Source organism: Pan troglodytes, chromosome 1 (assembly GCF_028858775.2).
Source record: "Pan troglodytes isolate AG18354 chromosome 1, NHGRI_mPanTro3-v2.0_pri, whole genome shotgun sequence".
NCBI classification, from domain to species: Eukaryota; Metazoa; Chordata; class Mammalia; order Primates; family Hominidae; genus Pan; species Pan troglodytes.
In genome coordinates, this window is record NC_072398.2 from 160021785 (window position 1) to 160043343 (window position 21559).

Genomic DNA, 21559 nt, shown 5'->3' on the forward strand with positions numbered 1-21559 from the left:
ATTACTTTAAGTTTTCTCTTGATAAATGCTCAGAATTTATTCTGGCTGATGGGATGACTTTATCACTATGTTAGGTTTTGGTCAGCTTCAGAAAAAAACAAAAAATAAATAAAACAATGATTAAAAGAACACAGATGGGTATCTCTTTCCTATTTATGTAAATTCTGGATGTAGATAGTCCAGGGCTGATCTGGCTACTTCCTGGTTATCAGAGATTGGAGCTATTTCTAGCTGTCATTCTTAGTTTACATCCTCATAATCCAATATAGCTGCTCGAGCTCCAGCCATTATTTTGCCTTCTGGTCAGTAGGAAGGAGGAAGGAATAAAGAAGGGTGTGCCTCTTTCCTTTAAGGAGAATTTTAGAAGTCTCATCACTTCTGCTCACAAATAATCGGCTGGAATTTGGTCACGTTGCCACAGCTAACTGGGAGAGAGTCTGGAAATGCAGTGTTTTAGTTGGTATCCACCTCATAATCAGGGCTCTGGTAGAAAGAGAGGAGAGTGGATGGTAGGAAGCAATTGGAAGGCTCTGCCATAGTCTGAGAATGGTTCCTTATTTTATGTACCCATATTGCATGACTTTGAAAACTTCCTATGGGTTATTTTATGGGAAAGAATTTATCAAGGTTTTGCTTGAAGATCACAGTTACTATGTTATTAAGAATAAGAGAAGCTGAATGATAAGTAATTTGCTGTATTACTTCATATTTAAAATTAAACAACTGAGTTTTTAAACACTTTTATGTAAGATCCAGATTCCGAATGGTCATATTGTGACTAATGGGGCTTTAGTCATTTTTATTTTGATACTCCTGTCCTGAGAAATGAGAATGCATTGTGAATCTAGACGCTTCATAACCACTAACTACATACAATTTACACTACATAATGAGAGCTGTTTAACAATAAAACATTTTTATCGGTGAGGAGTCAAAGCTTTCTTTTAATACCTAGCACAGTGTCTTACACATGAAAGATACGTAATCAATGAGTGCTAAATTGAATTGACCTTCACTAGTCAGTTGAATTTATTTATCGGATGTATAAAAGACCCTTGACAGCTTCTGCTAGTATCCAATCATTATTCTTATGGCAGTGTCACACTAGCTGGGATTTAATTTGATTATATTGGGTGGTTGTGGTTATGCCTATGCATAGCTGGGACCACAGGGAACAAATCACTTCTCAGCTGTGTTAAGTGTTTTGCCCCTGACAGTGACCACACCTGCAGCTTCAGGGACTAGGAAATCCTCCAGAACACTGAAGTGCATAGAGATCAATCAAATCAGCTCTTACTTGGAGAATAAGAATCGATTTATCATGGAACTACTTAGTGCAATTACCATATTTATTATAGTCTTTTATTTAATCCTTCTCAATTATTGATGTGCTAATATAGTAGAAGAGTGCATTTAATATTTTCTTTTTATCTGAGCTATATTTCTTGTAATTTACCTTGTAAAAAGCTGTAGATAAAATTGCAATGAGACCCTTGATTGACTCCTATTACTGATTATACAACAAAACATAACTTATACGTTTTGTCAGACTTAATTTGTCTTTAGACATATATTCTTAACTTGTTTGGAATTAGAATGGCTGTTCTTATTTGACACTGTTTCCATTTCCTTCCTGGTCACCTTTATAATACATCAAACTGGAAAAGAAAAGGCTCACATTCACAGATTTATAAAGGGGAGAACCATAACCATATTTGTTTAGGGCCATTGATATCTGTTTGGCTCTTAGAGTCTCTGTTTTTACTAATGGCCAGGGTGAAAATTATACAGTGCACAACTAGGCTGTAATACAATTATAGTAAATACTAATTGTAAAATTAATACAATTTTAGGTGCTTAAAGATATCTGCTTAAAATTTTTCTAGAAAGAACAAAACTCTTACAGATGTTTGGTCTCTGCTGGCTGGAGCAGGAGCTAGGAGGTAGAAGAATAGGAGATGGGTTCCTGATCTTGCAGTTGAAGATATTTTATCAATCCATTATTTTCTCATTTAGGGTTAATTCAGTCTCTTTGAGGCAAATGTTGTCTTTCATGGTTTCTCCCAGCACGCCCTTCCCTTAGCCAAGATGGCATCTGTGTGAAGGAGAAAGCTCACATACCCTTGTGATAATGCAGGTAATTGAAGGGAGGCAGCTTGTCAAAAGCAGGTCCTGATCCTGCCCTTTGGGTCCTCCCTGAAATCCCCAGAATCAATTGTTGTCTTGCCTGGTTGCTAGACAGCCACTGGCATCCACCATTGATTTCAGTGCTGGTGAAATCTGGGAACAGTTTCCTCAACATGTTCTAGCCTTGTGGTCCTGCTTCCTTGACCCCACTGTCATCTCAGTGGCACAGAAGACCCTTGAGGCACAGCCACTTCCTTCCTCCAGTCCATTGCCTTAGGCTCGTCCCCTCATAGGAACTGCTGTCTCTGCCATGGCGTTACAGGAAAGGGGTCCCAATCCAGATCCCAAAAGACAGTTCTTGGATCTCAGGCAAGAAAGACTTCAGGGTGAGTCTACAGAGTAAAGTGAAAGCAAGTTTATTAAGAAAGTAAAGGAATAAAAAATGGCTAATCCATAGAAAAAGCAGCCCCGAGAGTCGATTGTGGCCCATTTTTATGGTTATCTCTTGATGATATGCTAAACAAAGGGCTGAGTATTCATGCCTCCCCTTTTTAGACCATATAGGGTAACTTCCTATTGTTGCCGTGGCATTTGTAAACTGTCATGGTGCTGGTGGGAGTGTAGCAGTGAGGATGACCTGAGATCACTCTTGTCGCCATCTTGGTTTTGGTGGGTTTTGGCCAGCTTCTTTACTGTAAGCTGTTTTAACAGCAAGATCTTTATGACCTGTGTCCTGCACTGATCTCCTATCTCGTCTGGGAATGCAGCCCAGTAGATTTCAGAGTTGCTCTTGTTCAAATGCCTCTGACAATGTCATCTTAGCCCTAATCATAGCTGTGACAGACTGCCACTGCTACTACTTGAGACCGTCACTACTGTTACTGCCTGAGACCGTCATTAAAAGACTGAACAAAGTGACGAACATAGAAATGAAAACTTAAGACAAAAGTAACTATTTTAAGGAAGGGTCCAGGGGAAGAAGAGAGCTCCCTGCTTCTAGCGAGCAAAGGCAGCCCTTTGTATTTATTGGGTAGAAAGAGCAGGGAGGAGGAGGTAACGACTGGTCAGCTGCTTAATTGATCACAGGTTCACATTATTACTAACAGGCTTCAGATTTGCCTAATCACAAGAAACACTTGTGCCTGGATTGTGACTGCCCTCCTGCAGTCCTTCTGGGTGGCATACACAGTTTGTCAGTTCGCCAACATTCTGCATTTATGAGAAACAGTTTGCTGTTTACTCATATAGCCTCCAGTGGTACACTGAGTTGATCACAACTGTTACTCTTTCGGCCTCCAACAATAGCAACTCCATGGCAGTCTCTTTGGTGTTCAGCTTTCCACTGCCTTCCATAAGCCCCAGGGAGACTTCAGGGAGGCTGGAGGAGAGTCAGGGAATCATAATTGGCTTTCTCCTTCATGTCCACACACGCATGCGGTGACACCTCATGAGCCTGTGTACTAAAGAGCTTGTGACCATTTCTTCTTTCTCTGTGTGTTTCTGTTCTTTCTCCCGCTTCTGGATTTTGACTCTGAGGCCATCGTAATGGAGAAGTAAGGATGTTATCTCCTACTCCTCTTTCTATGCTGTCTCCTCTTCTAGCACTAGAAGGATTTTGTCGGCAAAGGCCCTTCCTTGCAAAGGTTTCCTCCTGCTGCTGAAGTTGGCATTAGCTCTCCCATTTCCCTAGGGCTGTCGTGATGGAAGGGTTTCCATGAGAGTGGGGAGGGGATGGAAGACAATATTATCACCAATTCAAGAAAATGTATTTGGAAGTTTTTGAAGATTTAGAGTACATTTTTGTTGTTTCACTAAAATATCTCTTTAATTTTTCTAAATTGTGTAACTTTATTCTTAACTGTTTTTGGAAAATACATCTTTTTCTTATTTTTTTCCTTTAAATTATCAACTAAGATGTGAGTTCTTGGGCTTTCCTTATTGACTTAAAATTTTTTAAAAATTTTATTTCTAGAGACAGGGTCTCACTCTGTTGTTCAGGCTGGAGTGCAGTGGTACAATCATAGTTCACTGCATCTTCTAACTCCTGGGCACAAGGGATCCTCTCATCCTCCCACCTCAGCCTCCTGAGTAGCTGGGACTATAGGCTCACACCAGCACACCTGACTAATTTAAAACATTCTTTTTTGGTAGGGACAGATCTTGCTGTGTTGCCCAGGCTGGTCTCAAATTCCTGGCCTCAAGTGATCCTCCCACCTTGGCCTTGCAGAGTTACCCTTATTGTTTTATTAGTAGAGCAATTTTGAATAGTTAGAATAATTTTGTTAATTTAATGAATTTTTTTTTTTTTGAGGCAGAGTCTCAGTCTACTGCCCAGGCTGGAGTGCAGTGGTATGATCTTGGCTCACTGCAATCTCCATCTCTCTGGTTCAAGCGATTCTTGTGCCTCAGGCTTCCAAGTAGCTGGGATTACAGGTGTGTGCCACCACACTTGGGTAATTTTTGTATTTTTAGTAGAGACAGGGTTTCACCACGTTGGTCAGGCTGGTCTCAAACCCCTGACCTCAGGTAATCCACACATATTGGCCTCCAAAGGTGCTGGGATTACAGGCATGAGCCACCACACCCAGCCTTAATGAACTTTAATAATGTTACTATTTGTGTCGATTAGCAACATAGCAGATAGTCACAACAGCTAAACCATACAGAACATTTTCTATACTCAACCCAAAGGTTGTGTGTACCGTTCGTCTTCCGGCCAGTTCAGGCTTTCCATGGCAATAAATCCCTGGGGACTAGGACCTTTCAGGAAGCAGCCTTTGGTTAAAGTCTACTTCCAGGGATATGGCTGTTTCCTCATGGTTCTGAGAGCCAGGAGGCTCTACTTGTGGAACAAACTGACCAAATTCAATGAATCAGGAAGTGACAAAGATAGTTCAGGGAAGGATTAGTCTCTAGATTACTGTATTTTTGATACCAATAATTGTTCTTCCTTTTGCTTATTTTACCTTTATAGAGCTGGGAGCACATAAAAGATAAGGCAGGATGTGAATTTGACCAGGTGTGCGTGGTTATCACCAGGCTTAAAGAAAAAAATATCTCCCTTTGACATATAAAGAGCTTCTAAATCAGACAGCAAATCATAACTAGTGTCACTCAGTGTCAGGCATTGTGCTGGGTTCTTTAGAGTTACAGAACATTCATGATACAGTCTGTGATTTCAAAGAGCTTGAGTCTTGTTGAAAATATTATCCATTCATTTGCTAAATATTTAATGAGTTCATACTATGGGAGAGGCACTGTGATATGTGGGCATAGAGCAGAAACAAGGTAGATTTGAACCCTGCCTCAATGGAACTGATAATCAAGTGGTACTGATATTCAATAACTGACTCTGGATGTTTCCAAATATCCCCAATTCTAGCCATAGAAAGTTCCGTTGTTTTTTTTTTCAGATTAATTAAAAAACTCAAGCACATCCTGGGTGACTTCATGAAATGCAGTCCCTCTCGAGCACTCTGATGATTCCAGGGAGTCATTAGGTTCTGACCGTCACCTGACAGGTCTCTCTCTGGGCTATGGTTTTGCATTTCCACAGTTCCCTTCAGGCTCTCTCTGATCTGTTTCTCTAGGTGGCTGTCCTCTCTCTACTGTGCTTCTAATCAGTCTGGGGAGCCTCCTTTTTTTATTCTTCAAAGCTTCACCCTCATAAAGCTCCTTATTCACTTAGTTGTTTAGCCTCTTTTTAGAAATTTGTGATTTACCTTATTTTTAATTGACAAATAATCACTGTATATGTTCTGTATTTATGGGGTATGTTGTGATGTGTTGATATATGTTTACACTGTGCAATGATTAAATTAAGCCAATTAACAACTCTATCACCTATTTATGAGTCTTTACTGAGAACTTCAACTGAGCCAAGGGTGAATGGGGAAGGAGGAAATGAAAAAACAGTGAAATTTAAAAAGCAGAGATAACTACTCCTAATGTTTATTGACTGCTCCCTTGCATAGATGTCCACAAATGGACAGTAAATTTTTTAGCTCTGCTAATATGGAGTGGGAGACAGAGAGGAATGATGGTGGAAACATGACAGGAGACTTGTGGCCCATGAAATAGATGTTTGTCTTTATTTTAAGGCTAATAGAAAAATAAGAAGCAATTTTACAAAACATATATGTTGGGATGTCTGTGTATGTATGTGTGTAATGAACAGGCTCTCTTTAGAAACAATTGTGTGGAGAATGGCTTAGCTACCAATATTAGGTGGCATACACTAGATGCTGGATGAGCAGGAGCAGTGTCATATACTGGTCGATGTTTTCCCTCCCAAATCTGACAGTAGATCTGTCAGACATCAGGAATTTCTTCCCAACAGCCTGGGGGGTGGAATACTGCAGTCCAGTCACAAATGATATTCCCAAAGTGAGAGGCAGCAGGTGTAAGACTGAGCTTATTTATATAGCAGGTCTGTGTGATTACACACAGTATTGTAAAATATACCTGGTAGAATAATTTCATGGAGAAAAAGTCCCTCTTAACCTGGTATCAGAAGTAGATGTACAGGGAAGTGAATGAAGTTGAAGTTTCAAAGTCTCTCACTTTCACAGGCCTTTTCCTAGGGACCTAGCTTTATATTCATTTTATTAAAGAAAGTTTTGTACTCTTCAGATGCCACAAAACCTGGATCCACCTCTGTCCAGTATAGTCCCCAGGTATTCATGAAGAAAGTGGAATTTGAACTTGCCCTTGAAAGAAAATTAGTCTGTGCACATGTCAAAAAGAATGGGAGCCCATTCTGAGTGAGGATAACTGTGGGGGCAGCATGGAGGGTGCACTGGAGGGCCATGAGTCAATTGATTGATGGGTACCAGGGATCACTAAAGCAAGTGTCGGATACCCAAACTCATCATCTAAGGTGTTTGCATTGGTTTGTTATTTACGTTCCTTGGACCATAGGAAATAGATCAACACTTATGTTAGCTTAAGCAAGAGGAGGTTTATTGTAATAGAAACAGCATTATGGGCCATGCACAGTGGCTCATGCCTGTAATCCCAACACTTTGGGAGGTTGAGGTGGGAGGATCACTTGAGCTGAGGAGTTAGAGACCAGCCTAAACAACATAGTGAGATCCTATCTCTACAAAAAATAAAAACATTAGCAGGGTGTGGTGATGCATGCCTGTAGTCCCAGCTACTTGGAAGGCTGAGGTGGGAGGCTTGAGCCTAGGATGTCAGGTTGTAATGAGCTGTGATTGTGCCACTGCACTCCAGCCTAGGTGACAGAGACAGACTCTGTCTCAAAGAAAAGAAAGAAGGAAAGAAAGAAAGAAGAAAGAAAGAAAGAAAGAAGAAAGGAAGGAAGGAAGGAAGAAAGAAAGAGAGAGAGAGAAAAGAAAAGGAAAAAGAAAAGAAAAAAAAGGAGAAAGAAAAAGAAACAATATTATGGCTTGGAGTGTGTAGGCTGGAGTTGGAGAGTAGATTAAGATCCTGAAAATCAACAACTGGAGTAAATGGAATCTCTTGCCTATTGTCCACCATTATTGGACCCAGTTATTTTCTACTTGTCATAATTATGTTTCTATTAACAGTTGCCTATTCTTTCTCTGTATTGTCAATATAATTCCTTAGCTTAATCATCTTCTTCCTCATGGCTCTGTTCCTGATACTAATCTTCCTTATTTTCTTGACATTCTCAAAAAAGGAAGTCTCTTATAAGGTCACTGTTCCTTGACTGGCAAAGTCATAGATCAGTGGCTAACCTATTGCTTGAGCTTGCACACCTTGTCCAATCAGGTATGCCTAAAATGTACAGAATCTTTGCACAAAATAGGCGACCTGTAGTTGCCCCTTCAGAAGTTGTGGGCCAGGGAATTTCCCTTACAAGAACCTCTAGGTGAGGCTAGCAGAATAAATGGCCTGTCTGTTATGGCTGAAATAGGAATAGCTAATATTTTCTGAGTGCTTACTTTGTGTCATTGCATCAGATTCTGTTCTAAGTGCTTTATATACATTAACCCCTTTTTTAAAAATTTAAGAGTCAGGGTCTTGATCTGTCACCCAGGCTGGAGTGCATTGGTGCCATCATGGCTCAGATTCCTGGGATCCCTCAAATTCCTAGGCTCCAGGAATCCTCCTGCCTAGGTCTCCCAAAGCATGGGGATTACAGATATAATGGGCGGGCTGCATTAACCCTTTAATCCCACCAACAATCTTATAGGGGTAGTTACAACCTTTATTCCCATTCCACCAAGAAGGAAACTGAGGGCCAGCAAGTTGCAGTAACTTGCCCAAGGTCACGCAGCTAATAACTGGTGGAACCAGGATTCCAGCTGGGCAATATGTTCTAGAGTTTACCCTTCTTCCTGCCTAAGGTTTTTGGCTATCAATCCCCCCAAACTATGTCAAAGTCGCCACTTATTTGAAAGTGGTAACAGTTCTATTTCTCCAATTGCCATCCACCCCTATCCAATCTTAGTCCAAAAGTGAAACATCCACAATAACTAGCTGTATTTGCTCGCTGCCTTCCACTCTTGCTCATTCAGTGCTGTCTTTGTTCAAGACTTCCCCGCCTCCCTTCCAGTTCTTCTTTTCATGCTCTGCACCTCCTTATGAAACCTCAACTCCCCTCAATTACTTTAATATTTCCCCTTTCTGTGAATTCTTAAGGCTTCTACAATCTGTGCTATTGTGAAGAGACCAGTATAACTGCATTTAAGGTCTATTATCTTAAGAATATATTTTGATGTTGTAGAAAGAGAAAAACACAGAACCCCCTTAAAAGATGAAGAGTCAAGAAGCAGTGCTAGAAGTTACAAAGCCTAGTAACTGTATAATCTCTTTAGATAGTGAGGCTGTAAAAACTCCAAAAGATGAAATTAAATTGAGGAGACAGTTGTAAGGCATTGGAGTCTTTAATATAGTTTGAGTTGATCAGAGTCTCACGAAGTGGAGTGAGAACATTCATTGGAAAGACGGTCCCCAGCCTGCCCACTTTGTTTCTCCAGGCAGTTTGAATTCTGAGAGGAAAGATAAGAAAGGAAGGAAACTTTGGAAAGTAAGAAGGGGAAACCGTTTATTTTTGTTGTTAGTGTGATATAGCAGGCCCCGGACTAGAAATGATGGCTCACACCCAAAAGACCAGCAAGTAAATAATGACAGTAGATAACGTGCCAGCTGTACCCATTTCCTCAGAATTTTGCTGAAGTGACAAATCTGTCTGTATTCTCTGTACAGAATAACAATTAATTTTTTTTATGAAAGCAATCTTTTTACAGCTAAATCATGAATTAGGCACCAGAAGCCTGGTTTCTAGTTTTGGTTCTAGGTCTAGATTTGAGTAAGTCAACTTCACTCAGCTTTAATTTTTTTTTTCACCTATAAAATAGAAATAATATCTACTCACTTATAGACATTGGATATAAAAAATGTAGAAGAAATCATTCATTCAAACACCACATAGTAATTAAACCACTTTGGGGCTGACTCTGGTTTACTCACTGAGGGTCCATCAACAAACAGAAACGTGAAAATCTCTGCTCTTGTGGGGCTCACTGAGTAGTATAATTGGCTAGCTCACATGTTTTAGTCTTTTAACACTGCTCAGTTATCTATACTTTCATTTCTTTAAGAAACAAGCATTTGATGAATAAGGTATGTTCTAGGGTATTTATGCGTGGATTAAATCTACAAATCTATTATTGGGCCTAGTGATAGAGCAGAAAGAGGAAGCTAGATTCCAGATAGGACTTTGCTGCAAGCTAGCTTTGTGACTGTAAAAGAAAGTGGCTTCATATCCTCATCCATAAATAAGAGAGTTGGATTACATCATCTCCAAGGCTCCTTTTAGCTTTAAAATGTGCAGTTTTGTTTATGCCCACAAGGATCACTACCCTCTTGGTTGCAGCTGGCATGGTGCCTAAGAAGAACTTGCCAGTGCTCAGAATATACCCTGCAAATTCTAACAAAGTAGATGATGGTGAACATCACCATCCTATGCTCTGGAGTGTGACTATGTGCCATTTTCTATTATTTCTTGTTATTTCAATTGCTTCCCAACTAGAGTACACACTCCTGCAAGGCAGGAATCAAGAAGTGCATTATACATATTATTATCCAGATCAGGAAAGACTCCTCTGATATCAGAAGCCTGGATTTGTATTTCTAAAATTATCTATATTTTCCCCCTTGAGTAGGTCAAATGCTGCTCCTACTACATTATTAATTTTTTGTTTTGCTTATTAATTTGACCAATTAACCATATTTTATGTCACGAACAATATAAAATTTAGTTCTACCCTTATTAGAATAATGTGTTCATTCCAGCTTAATGAAGTTTCATTATACTTGCATAAAAAGTGGGGGGAGGTTTGTAAATACTAGAACTTAATATGCAATACAGGTATATCTAGCCTGAGTACTACAATCAAAGATGAGAGCATATACCAAAAGTTTCTAAGAGACTAGTTTTATTAACACAGGAATGAAAACCAATTATAGAATTTGGAGGGAGTGAGGCAGTAGAGTGTGGTTAGGACATGTGTTTTGGAACTAGACTGCTGGCATTTGAATTCAAACTCTGCCACTCATCTGGAGGTGACCTTAGGCAAGTTACTTTACCTATCTATGCCTCAGTTTCTGCATATCTCAAGTGAAGATGATAAGAGTACCGATTACAAATAATTAAATGAATTATTATTTGTAAAGTGTTTGAACAGTTTCTGACAAAGGGAGAGGACCTTCTAATTCTGGTCAGTTGTTTAGGAGGGAGCTAAAAGGAGAGGAATTAGGAGCAACTGAGACTGCATCTCACTTAAAGAAGCTGGTGTTAAAGGAAGGCAAAACATTAGACTGCACTTGGAGGAAGGAGTAGAGACAAACAGTCAAGCACAGGTGTTTGTGTGTATTGGTTTCCCAAGACAAGGGAAACTTCCACATATCTGAAAGTGGATGGAAAGGAGCCAGTGGTCAGGAAGTTGGAAGAGGGAGGGGATAGCTATGGAAGCAGGATGACCTGTAGCAAGGACTCAAGTAATCAGAGGTGAAGAGAAGGAATTCTAGGATGGTTTTCTCTTTTTCCTTCAAAATCTAGCTAGCTTTATGCCAAGTTACACTTCTGGCCTTGAAATTCTGAAGGTGACAGCACAGACCATCATAGTCCTCAGTTATTCAGGATCAAGCAGTGGATGGGGATAAATTAGTGAGCTAGTGTGGGTGAGCAGAAAGAACTATTAACAACATGATGGAAAGTAGCTATAACCCTGTGGTACAGCTGGGTCATTCTGGAAGGAATCTCGTAGATAAACTAGCATAGTGTTCAGCCCACAGAGACAGCATGGCTCTGTGAATACAGGCATCAGGCATCCTCAGCTAAACCATAAATGGCCACAGGGTCCACAAACGAGCCATAGCAGAAGGCCAAACAAATGAGCTATGTTTCTGGAGTCTCTATTTGGTGTCTGTGACGTGCCCATTTACACATCAATCTTCTTTCAGAATTGCCATAGGAAAATAATTTGGCCCAAGAGTTAAATTCAAATTGGAAGATCAACACCGACCCTCCCTCCAAATACGCAGTTAAATAGCCTGAACCACCTTAACTGAATTATTTTAAAATATCCTGTAACACAGCTTAGTAAATAAAGCTGTCTAAATTGAAATCTTTGGGCTCTCACATCCAGAGGGAGGATAAAGTTTGCTGGCAGATTGGATATCTTATATACTTGGCAATTTGGGAAGAACACAGCAGAGCTGCAAGTTTAGTTGAAACAAGAACAAGATTTATTTCAGGCGGGAAGATCCTAGGCAGCATAAAGGAAAATCTTTATGGCTGCAAGAGCTGATATGTCTAAGAGAGGCTCGTTAGTACCTGCTTATCCTTATACTTTCAGGACAGGTCATATTTGGTGTGAATGAAGATCAGTGTATTAAAGGGTTTAAGCATGAAATGAAATTAAAGGCAAAGGAGCTTGGCATCACCTGACATATGGTAGTCTTTATCTTTTAGAAATGGGAAACTTTCAAAGATATTTATGATTTGCCAAGATTTGCCTTGGAAACAATATGCAGGATATGTTAAAGAGAAGGAAAACTTGGGTCAGAAACAGTAGTAACAAGGCTGTTAGTAGATCAAATCATATATAATCCCCAATATACAACAATTTTTTAAAAATGGAATTTATTTTTTGGAGCAGTCCATAGCAGAAATGAGAAATGCAGAGATTTTTCACAGATCCCCCTGGCCCCACATATGCATAGCCTCCTCCATTATCAATGTCCCCTACCAGAGTGGTATGTTTATTGCAATTGATGAATCTACAATGACACCGCATTCTTACCCAAAGTCCATAGTTTACATTAGGGTTCACTCTTGCTGTTGTACATTCCATGGGTTTGGAAAAATGTATAATGACGCGTCCACTATTATGGAATCATTGATTAGTTTCACAGCCCTAAAAATCCTCTGTGCTCCACAGACGGTGCCACTAGGGAAACATACGCTTCAGAACTCTTGGCTGTTGACAAACTACCTTGCGGTGCCTCTTCCTTTAGGTTTTTTTTTTTAATCTCCTGCTATTTGACATTGTACAGGTATGTGATATCGAAATTCCTACAGCTGTAGTCTGCTTCTAAAGTTTAGCCAACAAATAATGCAAGCCCAAGGGCATTTCCTTAGTTAAAGCAGGCCTCTAAATAAGAACCAAGCAGCATAATAGCAGGAAGAGGAACCTAGTTGTCAGCTAAGGTGAGAACTTATCCTAACCAGATCGTTCTTTAGCAGATGGAGAATCTTCTCACATAGGAGTACAAAGGGGGCTTTGAAAGTCTTGCAGACAAAAAATTTAAAAAGACCCCAAAAACCTGTTCTCCTTTCTCCTCCAAGTCTGACCACTCTTCCAGAACCATAAAATTTCTGTGCAAATTGCCACTAAACTTTTTCTGTTTGCTGTGGAATAGGTATTGGTCAAAGTGTAATTTTTGCTGCAAAGAAAACATGGCATTTTATGATTCTTCACACAGCACTGCCTACCTAAAACAGAAATCATCCATTTGCTTAACACAGTTAAAGATTGGAAAACTATATGTCTGTCTGGACTGCTTGTATAATGCCATGCCACTTAAAATGGCCGTGCTGTTTAAGATAATCTTAATTAAATTTTTGAGGAAAAAAAAACTTTAGAAAGCCAATTAAAAAAGACTGAAGAAACACTGGATTTTATTTCTTTCTCCTTTCTCTTGTAACAAATTTTTATGAGGAATTCATTTTATTCTGTCTTTTTCTTATAAGACAATTACTGAGAAGTTTATAAAAAAAGGAATCATTTTTCTGCTGTGACATCCAATGAATTTAGGAGATGTGTAATATGGAGAATGCTGTTGAGGGATGGGCCTCAGGACTGGCTGTGCAGCATTGTCCACTCAGGCCACAAATGCTTATCCACCATGATTTCTGTGCCAGGCACCATGGTAGCTGCTGGAGACTCAGTGGTAAGCAAAACCAGGCACAGTTCCTGCTCTTGTGAAGCTTATAGCTTAGGTACAATGACACATATTCAATAAATAATCACACACATAACTATACGTTTCATATGCCATGAGTTCCTGAAAGAAAAAATAGTAGATGTCATATAGTGAGGGACCAGTCCTAGTGAACAGGATGTTCTCCAAGAAAGTGATTCTCCAAGTTGAGATCTATCAGATGAGTAGAAGTTAGCCAGGTGATGAAGAAATGGAAGCATACTGCAGGCAGAAGAAAGTGCAAGTACAAAGGCCCTGAGGTATAAAGAAGGATGACACTGTTCATAACGTTCGAAGATGACTAGTGTAGCCTGAGCGTGTAAGATCAAAAAGGCAAAAAGTTTGAAAAGAGTCTGAAATTGCATCCCGAGGCCAGATAAAACAGCCTTTGATGTCATGTTAGGAATTCTATTCTTTATCCCAGAGCAATGGGAAATCATGAAAAATAATCAGCTGGAGGGTGGTTGAATTAGATTTCCCTTCACCAATCACTTGAGGTCAATGAGTTCTTATTCAGCATTTAACAAGTGCTGTGATAACTTCCCCAGTCATATCAGACATGGTCTCTGACTGCAAGTGGTATTTGATGCGTAAGTGTAGGAGGAAATAAGTGTGACTCAAAGCATGGAAGTAGAAATGAGATGGTCCTAGGAAGGTAATATCTAAAACATCCATATTAATCATAGCCAATGTGACTTTGATATGCAGGTTTTGGTTTTGCCTTTCTTTAAAAATACTCAAGGAAGTGTCCTGTGAAATCCTCTGTCTGTTCACAGATCAGGTACCACACAAACAACTATGCATCCAGCTCCACCTCCTTACCCCGCCAGTGTTCCTCAACCTTGATGTGGAGCGACCATTTGGAAAGGTGAGATTTAGAAACTGCCGGGATTTATAGCATAGCCTTCCCCCGTATCTCTGTTCTAATCGGAGTTGATGCTACAAAGGCAGACCATCTCTGAGAATTAAAATGCAAATTAAACATATACATCTGATTAAGAGTGCTAGATTCCTTAGAGGAGTTGTTGTTTTTAACTTTACTTAAGTTTCCTCCAACCAAGAGTTTTTTGAAACTGGCTTGAGTCTGATCTTGTGACTGATCAAGTCTCTTGCCATGAAAGAATCTGTAAGTCACTGATTTTTTCATAGTAAGGACAGTTTCCAGGAGTATGTTAAGGCTAGGCCACTCCTATTTTAATTAGGTATCAGAATCCAGCGTGTTCGCCATATGGCTCATATGGCTAGCACACTCTTAGTCGCATTTTTGATTAGATCTATTTTGAATAAAACATGTACTTCAATGAATGAGTACTCTAAAAGGCAGAACTTAATCCCAAATGTCATGTATGATTGGCCATATCAAATTTTGAGCTTTAGTTTCTTCCCTCAAGCACCTCTTTTTAGTATTTCTGTTAATGGCTAATTGAATGGAAAGTCTGCTGGGAATTATAGCATTGTGTGATTTTTTTCTTTTTAAGAAGGACTGTGAAAAGGTTTATTTTTTCAGAGATAACACAGTTGACTTATCAAATGAGTTGAACTCTTCATTTTAGTGAAAAAGCATGCTCATTTTATTTTATTCTCTGGGTAATGTCAGGTACAGTAACGCCTCTGCTCGGTACAAGTTGTTATAATGGATATGAACATTCAAGCAGCTCAATTTCTTTAGACATTTAACCTCATGGTTGAGGGAACTGAGAGAATTTTTCCTGTTTTTCAGAGGAAGAGATGAATGTGTTTTTTCAATAGAGATATATAGTGTGCCACTTACAGGATAAGAACAAGCTGGTTGATTCTGGAAAACAGCTTAAAAATCATGAGGCCAATACAATTTTTACTCAACTCACATTTATAATCCTATATCCTTCCCCACATCTATCTATCTATCTATCTATCTATCTATCATCTATCATCTATCTATCTATATCTATCTATCTATCTATCTGTCTATCTATCTATGTCTATAACACACACACACATACACACACACACGTGCACACTGGGTACTGTTTTGCTGTTAATACAGATTTCCCTAGAAAACCAATGAAGGGAAACGAAGAGCGATACCTTGTTTCCATCTCTTTTTTGGTAGGTTCACTCTAACTCCATTTTTAATTTTTTAAAGTAAATCTTATTATACTTTTGCTCAGTTACAAAAATAAGCCCTGTTCTCTATGGAAACTTTGGAAAATGATGAAAATTAGAAAGAAAAGCAGCTTACTAAACTTTAGTCTCACTAGTCAGTAAAAATTCAGTATCGTGTTAGTGTATGTTTTTCTATTCTTTTTTCCTGCAGTTTTTTAATTTTGTTTTACATACTTATGTTAATATTATGATATACATTTTTTAATCTTGTTCTCATTTTATTTAGCATAAAATAAGCATTTCTCAGACTATTTGCAAATTCTTTGTGAAGCCATTTTAATATTTATGTAATAGGTTATCTAAATAATACACTGTAGCTTACTTAACCATATGGTCAATTTTGTGGTCAAATTTGCCACATTGATGAAAATATTACTGTATCATTACCCAAGTACTGAAAGGCAGAGGTTTGAAAAAACTGTTTATATATATATATATTTTACCATAAGGAGAATTTATGGAATAAGTAATGTGTAATATTTAATGTTCTTTAAAGATACATGTAGACAGACTGTTTGCGAAAATAATTAGATTTAAAATTTCATCAACCATGTGTGATAAAATTTGCTTTATACTAATTGGCACTGTGTACTATCTTTAAAAAATAAACAGAATACTTTAATTAATGAATTAATTTATTTATGTTTTTTTGAGATGGAGTCTCACTCTGTCAACAGGCTGGAGTACAGTGGCATGATCTTGGCTCACTGCAACCTCCACCTCCCAGATTCAAGCGATTCTCCTGCCTCAGCCTCCCAAGTAGCTGGGACTACAGGTGCACACCACCACACCCAGCTAATTTTTGTATTAGTAGAGATGGGGTTTCACCATGTTGACCAGGATGGTCTTGATCTCTTGACCTCATGATCCACTCGCCTCGGCCTCCCAAAATGCTGGGATTACAGGCATGAACCACCACGTCTGGCCTACTTTGATGTTTTGATAGGAAAATATTCTATTTCCTGGCTATTTCAGCTTCTATTCTTCCTTATTTCTTTTTAGACTAGAGTTATATACTAATTGAAACTTGTTTTTACAACAAGATTATTTGACCATTTATTGTGCCTACAATTGCTTTTTTAAAAATAAAACACATGTAATTACTTCAAAAGAGAATGTTTTAAACGTTTAAAGCAAACAAATTTATTACTTATATTTTACTCCTCACACCATACACAAAATTTAAAAAAAATAATCCCCATCCATGCTTATTGCATCTTTCTCTCTCTATTCTAACAGATAATGAAAGAACGGAGTTGGACATTTTATTGCAATTCCTGCTTCCCTGAATTTGCGTATTTCTTCCCACCTGAGAAGGATAATTATATATTTTGATTTGGATTATTTCTTCATTTTTATCTTTTTATTTTAATGATTGTTTTGTCAGTAATACCCATGGAGATCAACTTTATTATTATAATCCATGCCTCTGAATATTAGATTGGTTTCTTGGATGGGATTTTGAATATGCATTTAAGAAGTTGGGAAGAATTTCACAGATGATGATTGGAGGAAAAGTGATGAAAAGAAAGACCTGTGTTCCAGGAGTTTTCTCCAACTTCAAACCTTTACGTGAATCTTAACCAAAGTGGACATCTTTACATTTCATGATAGCTTGCTTTTGCAATATGAGTTTGAAAAATCAGTATAAGCTTATGATGGTGAAAAGTCAACATATTGAGAGCGATAATTCAATTAATAGGATATGAACTTAATGAGATATAAAAGCAAATGAGGGCAGGAGGGAATCGTGACAAAAAATATTTGTGCCCAATTATGATTAATGTTTTAGAGATGTTGTGTCCCTGTGGGCTTAGCATGGAACTAAAAGTTCCTAAGTCTCAATTCTAGTTATGTTCCTAAGCAACTCAGGAATCTGCTTAATTGTTATTTCTAAGTTTTTGACAACAAAGGAGTGATGCAGCTAAGGGCATCCTTGGAGTGTCATAAAAAACAAATTTGAGGTTGAATGATTAGCTGCGCAGTTAGAGTGATAAAAAAATCCAGGTAGGCCTTCTGATTCACCATGACCAAGTCAGGATTTCTTAATATTTCTTTGCTGGCAGCATATACAAAGGCAAAATTAATAAATAACAGCTGTTGAATAACAAACTTTATTACATTTTTATAAAATAAAAGAATCTATTTTGTCTGTATTAAAATAAAAAACTTTGTGGACTTCTAAAAGATATACTTGAGTCATCTAATAGTTTTCAACTGATATGCCATTACCTGCTTTTAAATTCAATCAGCTTTTCTTCTTCTTGTCCTTTTTTTTCTCTTCCTCCCTTTCTTCTGTCCCCTCATTTACTTAATTCACCACATATTTACTGAGTGTCTCCTCTGTAGGTACCATGCTAAAGGCCATGCTGTCACCTATAGGACATCTTGGGAAGCGATGAAAATATGGTATCAGAAGTTTTGCTGTAGGATCATATGCTGTGACTACATATCGTTTCTGCCAACTATAATGACTCAATAGTAGAGTCCTTCTTAAATAGCAGAAGCAGTTGTGAATTAGCTATAAACTATAACTATTTTCTTCCAAATCTATATTTAAAATGGTCTTAACTAGCACAAAGCTGATGCTGTACACAATCCCTTTACTTAGGTTTAAATTCAGTGAATTTTATTGAGTACATAGTATTTGCCAACATCAGAAGAATGTCCATTCTTCTGTTACTTCTATCTGTTCCTCATTCACCTGTGTGACTAGCTGTCATCTATTCACTATTTTATTTTTACAAAAGATGATACAGTTTATAAAGGGCTTAACCGATTTTTCATACCTAACATAAGTAAGAATTCAAATTCAGGTTCAAGTTTTTAAAATTCCAGGTGTACTGTTCCTTCTTACAGCACAATGGGATGAAAGATTTGCTGCAATGATATTCTGTTTACAAGACAAAGTGATGTGGTAACAGAAGCATGAGTTTTGGAATCAAACTTGGATTTAAATCTGGCTGTGCCACTCACAAGCTCTGTGACTCTGAGAAAGTTAATTGCATCTCAATAAATTAATCTATAAATTGAAGATAATAGTACTTACCTGTAGGGTAATTATAATAACGTACATAAAATGAGTGTTACACGATAGATCCTAAGAAAGTATTTACTATGATTGATTCTTTACCCAGACTTATTTCTACCTATTTAATATGAATCTCAATTTCAACTATAAACTGGCTTCTTGACTGTGTGGGTTTAAATGTCATGAACGGAATCAACCCCAACCATCCTTTGGATGCTATTCTTGTTTTTAAGACCTCATGATAATTTTTGTCCATGCAAAACCTACCCACCTCCCACATGTTCAGATCTCACCTTGTCCTTAGGCCTTGAATACTTTAAGTATTTTTGTTTTTTCCTTACCTCTGTCTGCAACTTTGAAGTTACACAGTACTCATTTTGACTATTGTATTGTACTATTCCTTGAATATTTTCATTGTATGTCTCTTCCCATGTGACAAAACTGTAATTCATGGTGGAGAGGACTCGTTTCTTAATTTTTTTCCATAGGTCTCTTGGCACTAGTGTAGTGTTTGACACCTAGAAAGTTGTTACTAATTAAGTAAATTATCAGCAAAGGTAACATTTATGTACAAGATTAACATAAGTGAACATGATAGCTTTTTGTTTTTATATTGTTGTTCATGTTAGTGGTTGTTGTCATTTCACATTAAACTTTCCTGGTTTAAAAATGTCTACATCCAGGGAGAATAATCACAAGAAGTGCTTTTTGTTTGTTTATTTGTTTGTTTTTAAGACAGAGTCTCACTCTGTTGCCCAGGCTGGAGTGCAATGGTGCGATCTCGGGTCACTGCAACTTTGGCCTCCCCAGTTCAAGCAATTCTCCTGCTTCAGCGTCCTGAGTAGCTGGGATTACAGGCACCCACCACCACTCCCAGCTAATTTTTGTATTTTTAGTAGAGACGGGGTTTCACCATGTTGGCCAGGCTGGTCTTGAACTCCTAACCTTAAGTGATCCACTTGCCTCAACCCCCCAAAGTGCTGGGATTACAAGTGTGAGCCACCATGCTCAGCCCACATGAAGTTTTACATAGCATGTTTATTAAAGGTTTTTTTGTTAAAGTAATAAGTAACAAAATAATTAGAAAAGTTAGAAAAATAATGACTATTTGGCAAAGATATTTCTCATACAATGAGAAATTATCTTTGTCCAATTAGTTTAAAATCTGATGTAGAGAAACTGTATATCTATATATACATATCAGTATATATATATATGATACTTAGAAAATACTTTAGTTTTTACAGTAGTTTTAGTTTCACAGAAAAATTGAGCAGGTACAGAGAACATTTTTGTTTACAATCTAGACAAATGTATCCATTGTGTACAAATTCATTGAAAATAATGTTATATTATGTTATATGTGTACTCAAATACTCTGGGTTGTAATTCAGCAAAACACTGGTTTTTAACAAGTAGCTTCATCTTCATTTTTGTTATTTTCGATAAACACAAATTCTTGTCATTATGCAACAAGGTTGTAATAAAGATAGAACTAACCCTCAAAATAAAGTAAGATCCTTAAGAACTTTGCCAATAAAAAGTTACTTGTGAAGAACTGATGCTTGATCTACAGTTTTATTTTAATTATAGTAACTACTGTAAAGTTCTGTGGGATACATATGTGAAACAAACATATAACATTAATATGCTTTAAGTGGGCTGTATAGACATGAGTCCTGACTATACATATAATATATTCCACGTACTTGTAAACTTACAGCTTTTGCATTGGAAGAAATGAACTGCTGCCTACTCCAGCCCCCATTGTATTGCAGCATTAGTGCTTTCATTCAGCATCAGTGCAACCCAATGTAAAAGAAAATAAACAAACAAATAAACAAAAAACTCAGCTGTGCTGTTCCCAAGAGAGGTTGGACCAGGGTAATGTGAACAAGCATTCCAAGCCATGCCGAGATCTGTTAGCCAGGGATACGTAAGAGAACAGAGAATATTGTGTTTAGAAGCTTTGGCTTCCGTCAGAAGGTATATTTATCTAAGTTCTCCCAAGGAGGGAAGAGAAAAGTAGAGTCATTATCTTTTACATAATAAAATATATCCACAGAATATATGAAAATTCAGACAGAGTTGACTTGGGTCTGTGTTTTTAGTATCTATAAGAACAATTTTCAAAAATTAAATGAATAATGAAATAAAAGTTATAAGGAAATCAGATAAACTAAGAGAAAAAGTTTTTCAACATCCTTAGTAATTGGAAGCACATTTCAAAGAAATCTGTTCTTAAGATGATTGTCACTATGCAGGTATCTTAAGGATCTGTATAAAATATATGCTTCTCATTATATTTTTAGTTATGACTACAGAAGTGTTTAATTGCCATCCTAAAAATATCTGTCCTCATATTTTTCATTAATCCAGGCTTTTACCGACTATTTTATTAATACAAAATATTTCTAGGCTCATCCTAGATTTTCTACAGCTTTATTTTCATTATCTGAATTTTTTTTACTTTAAGGTAATTTGTACAAGATATATTTTTAAAAACTTCTGTATTTTTATTTAAATCTCAACCACGTTGTAAGCTATTGTGGGCAGGACTTAAAGCACCTACAGAGAACCTATAGAGCCTAGCACAGTCAGTACTAAGCACATAGAAATTGCTCAATAAAAATGTGATGAATAGTCTCGGTGGACCAGACTATAATATAAATGAATGATGCCTAAGACAAGTAGGTGATATCACACTGTGAGTAATGGTGGCATTTAGTTGGCAGTTGATTCTCTATTTACATTTCTTTTTTGATATTATGCCATTTT

The 21559-nt window shown here is 37.7% G+C and overlaps 1 protein-coding gene across 6 annotated transcripts in view; it reads left to right on the plus strand.

Moving 5' to 3' along the window:
* The window catches only part of PTGER3 (prostaglandin E receptor 3), a 211343-nt gene that overhangs the window by 71504 nt on the left and 118280 nt on the right, over positions 1–21559 (plus strand). Inside the window, exons 3-4 of one of the 6 annotated variants that reach the window (XM_016940265.4) lie at positions 14382–14473; positions 16990–20339. The exons of 4 other annotated variants lie outside the window; for them this stretch is intronic. In XM_016940265.4, coding sequence (XP_016795754.1) covers positions 14382–14473; positions 16990–16993 — 96 coding nt within the window. In that variant the 3' untranslated portion in view covers positions 16994–20339. Of the gene's footprint in view, positions 1–14381; positions 14474–16989; positions 20340–21559 lie in introns of those variants that run through there. One more of the 6 variants, XM_063800395.1, reaches the window with a different exon arrangement.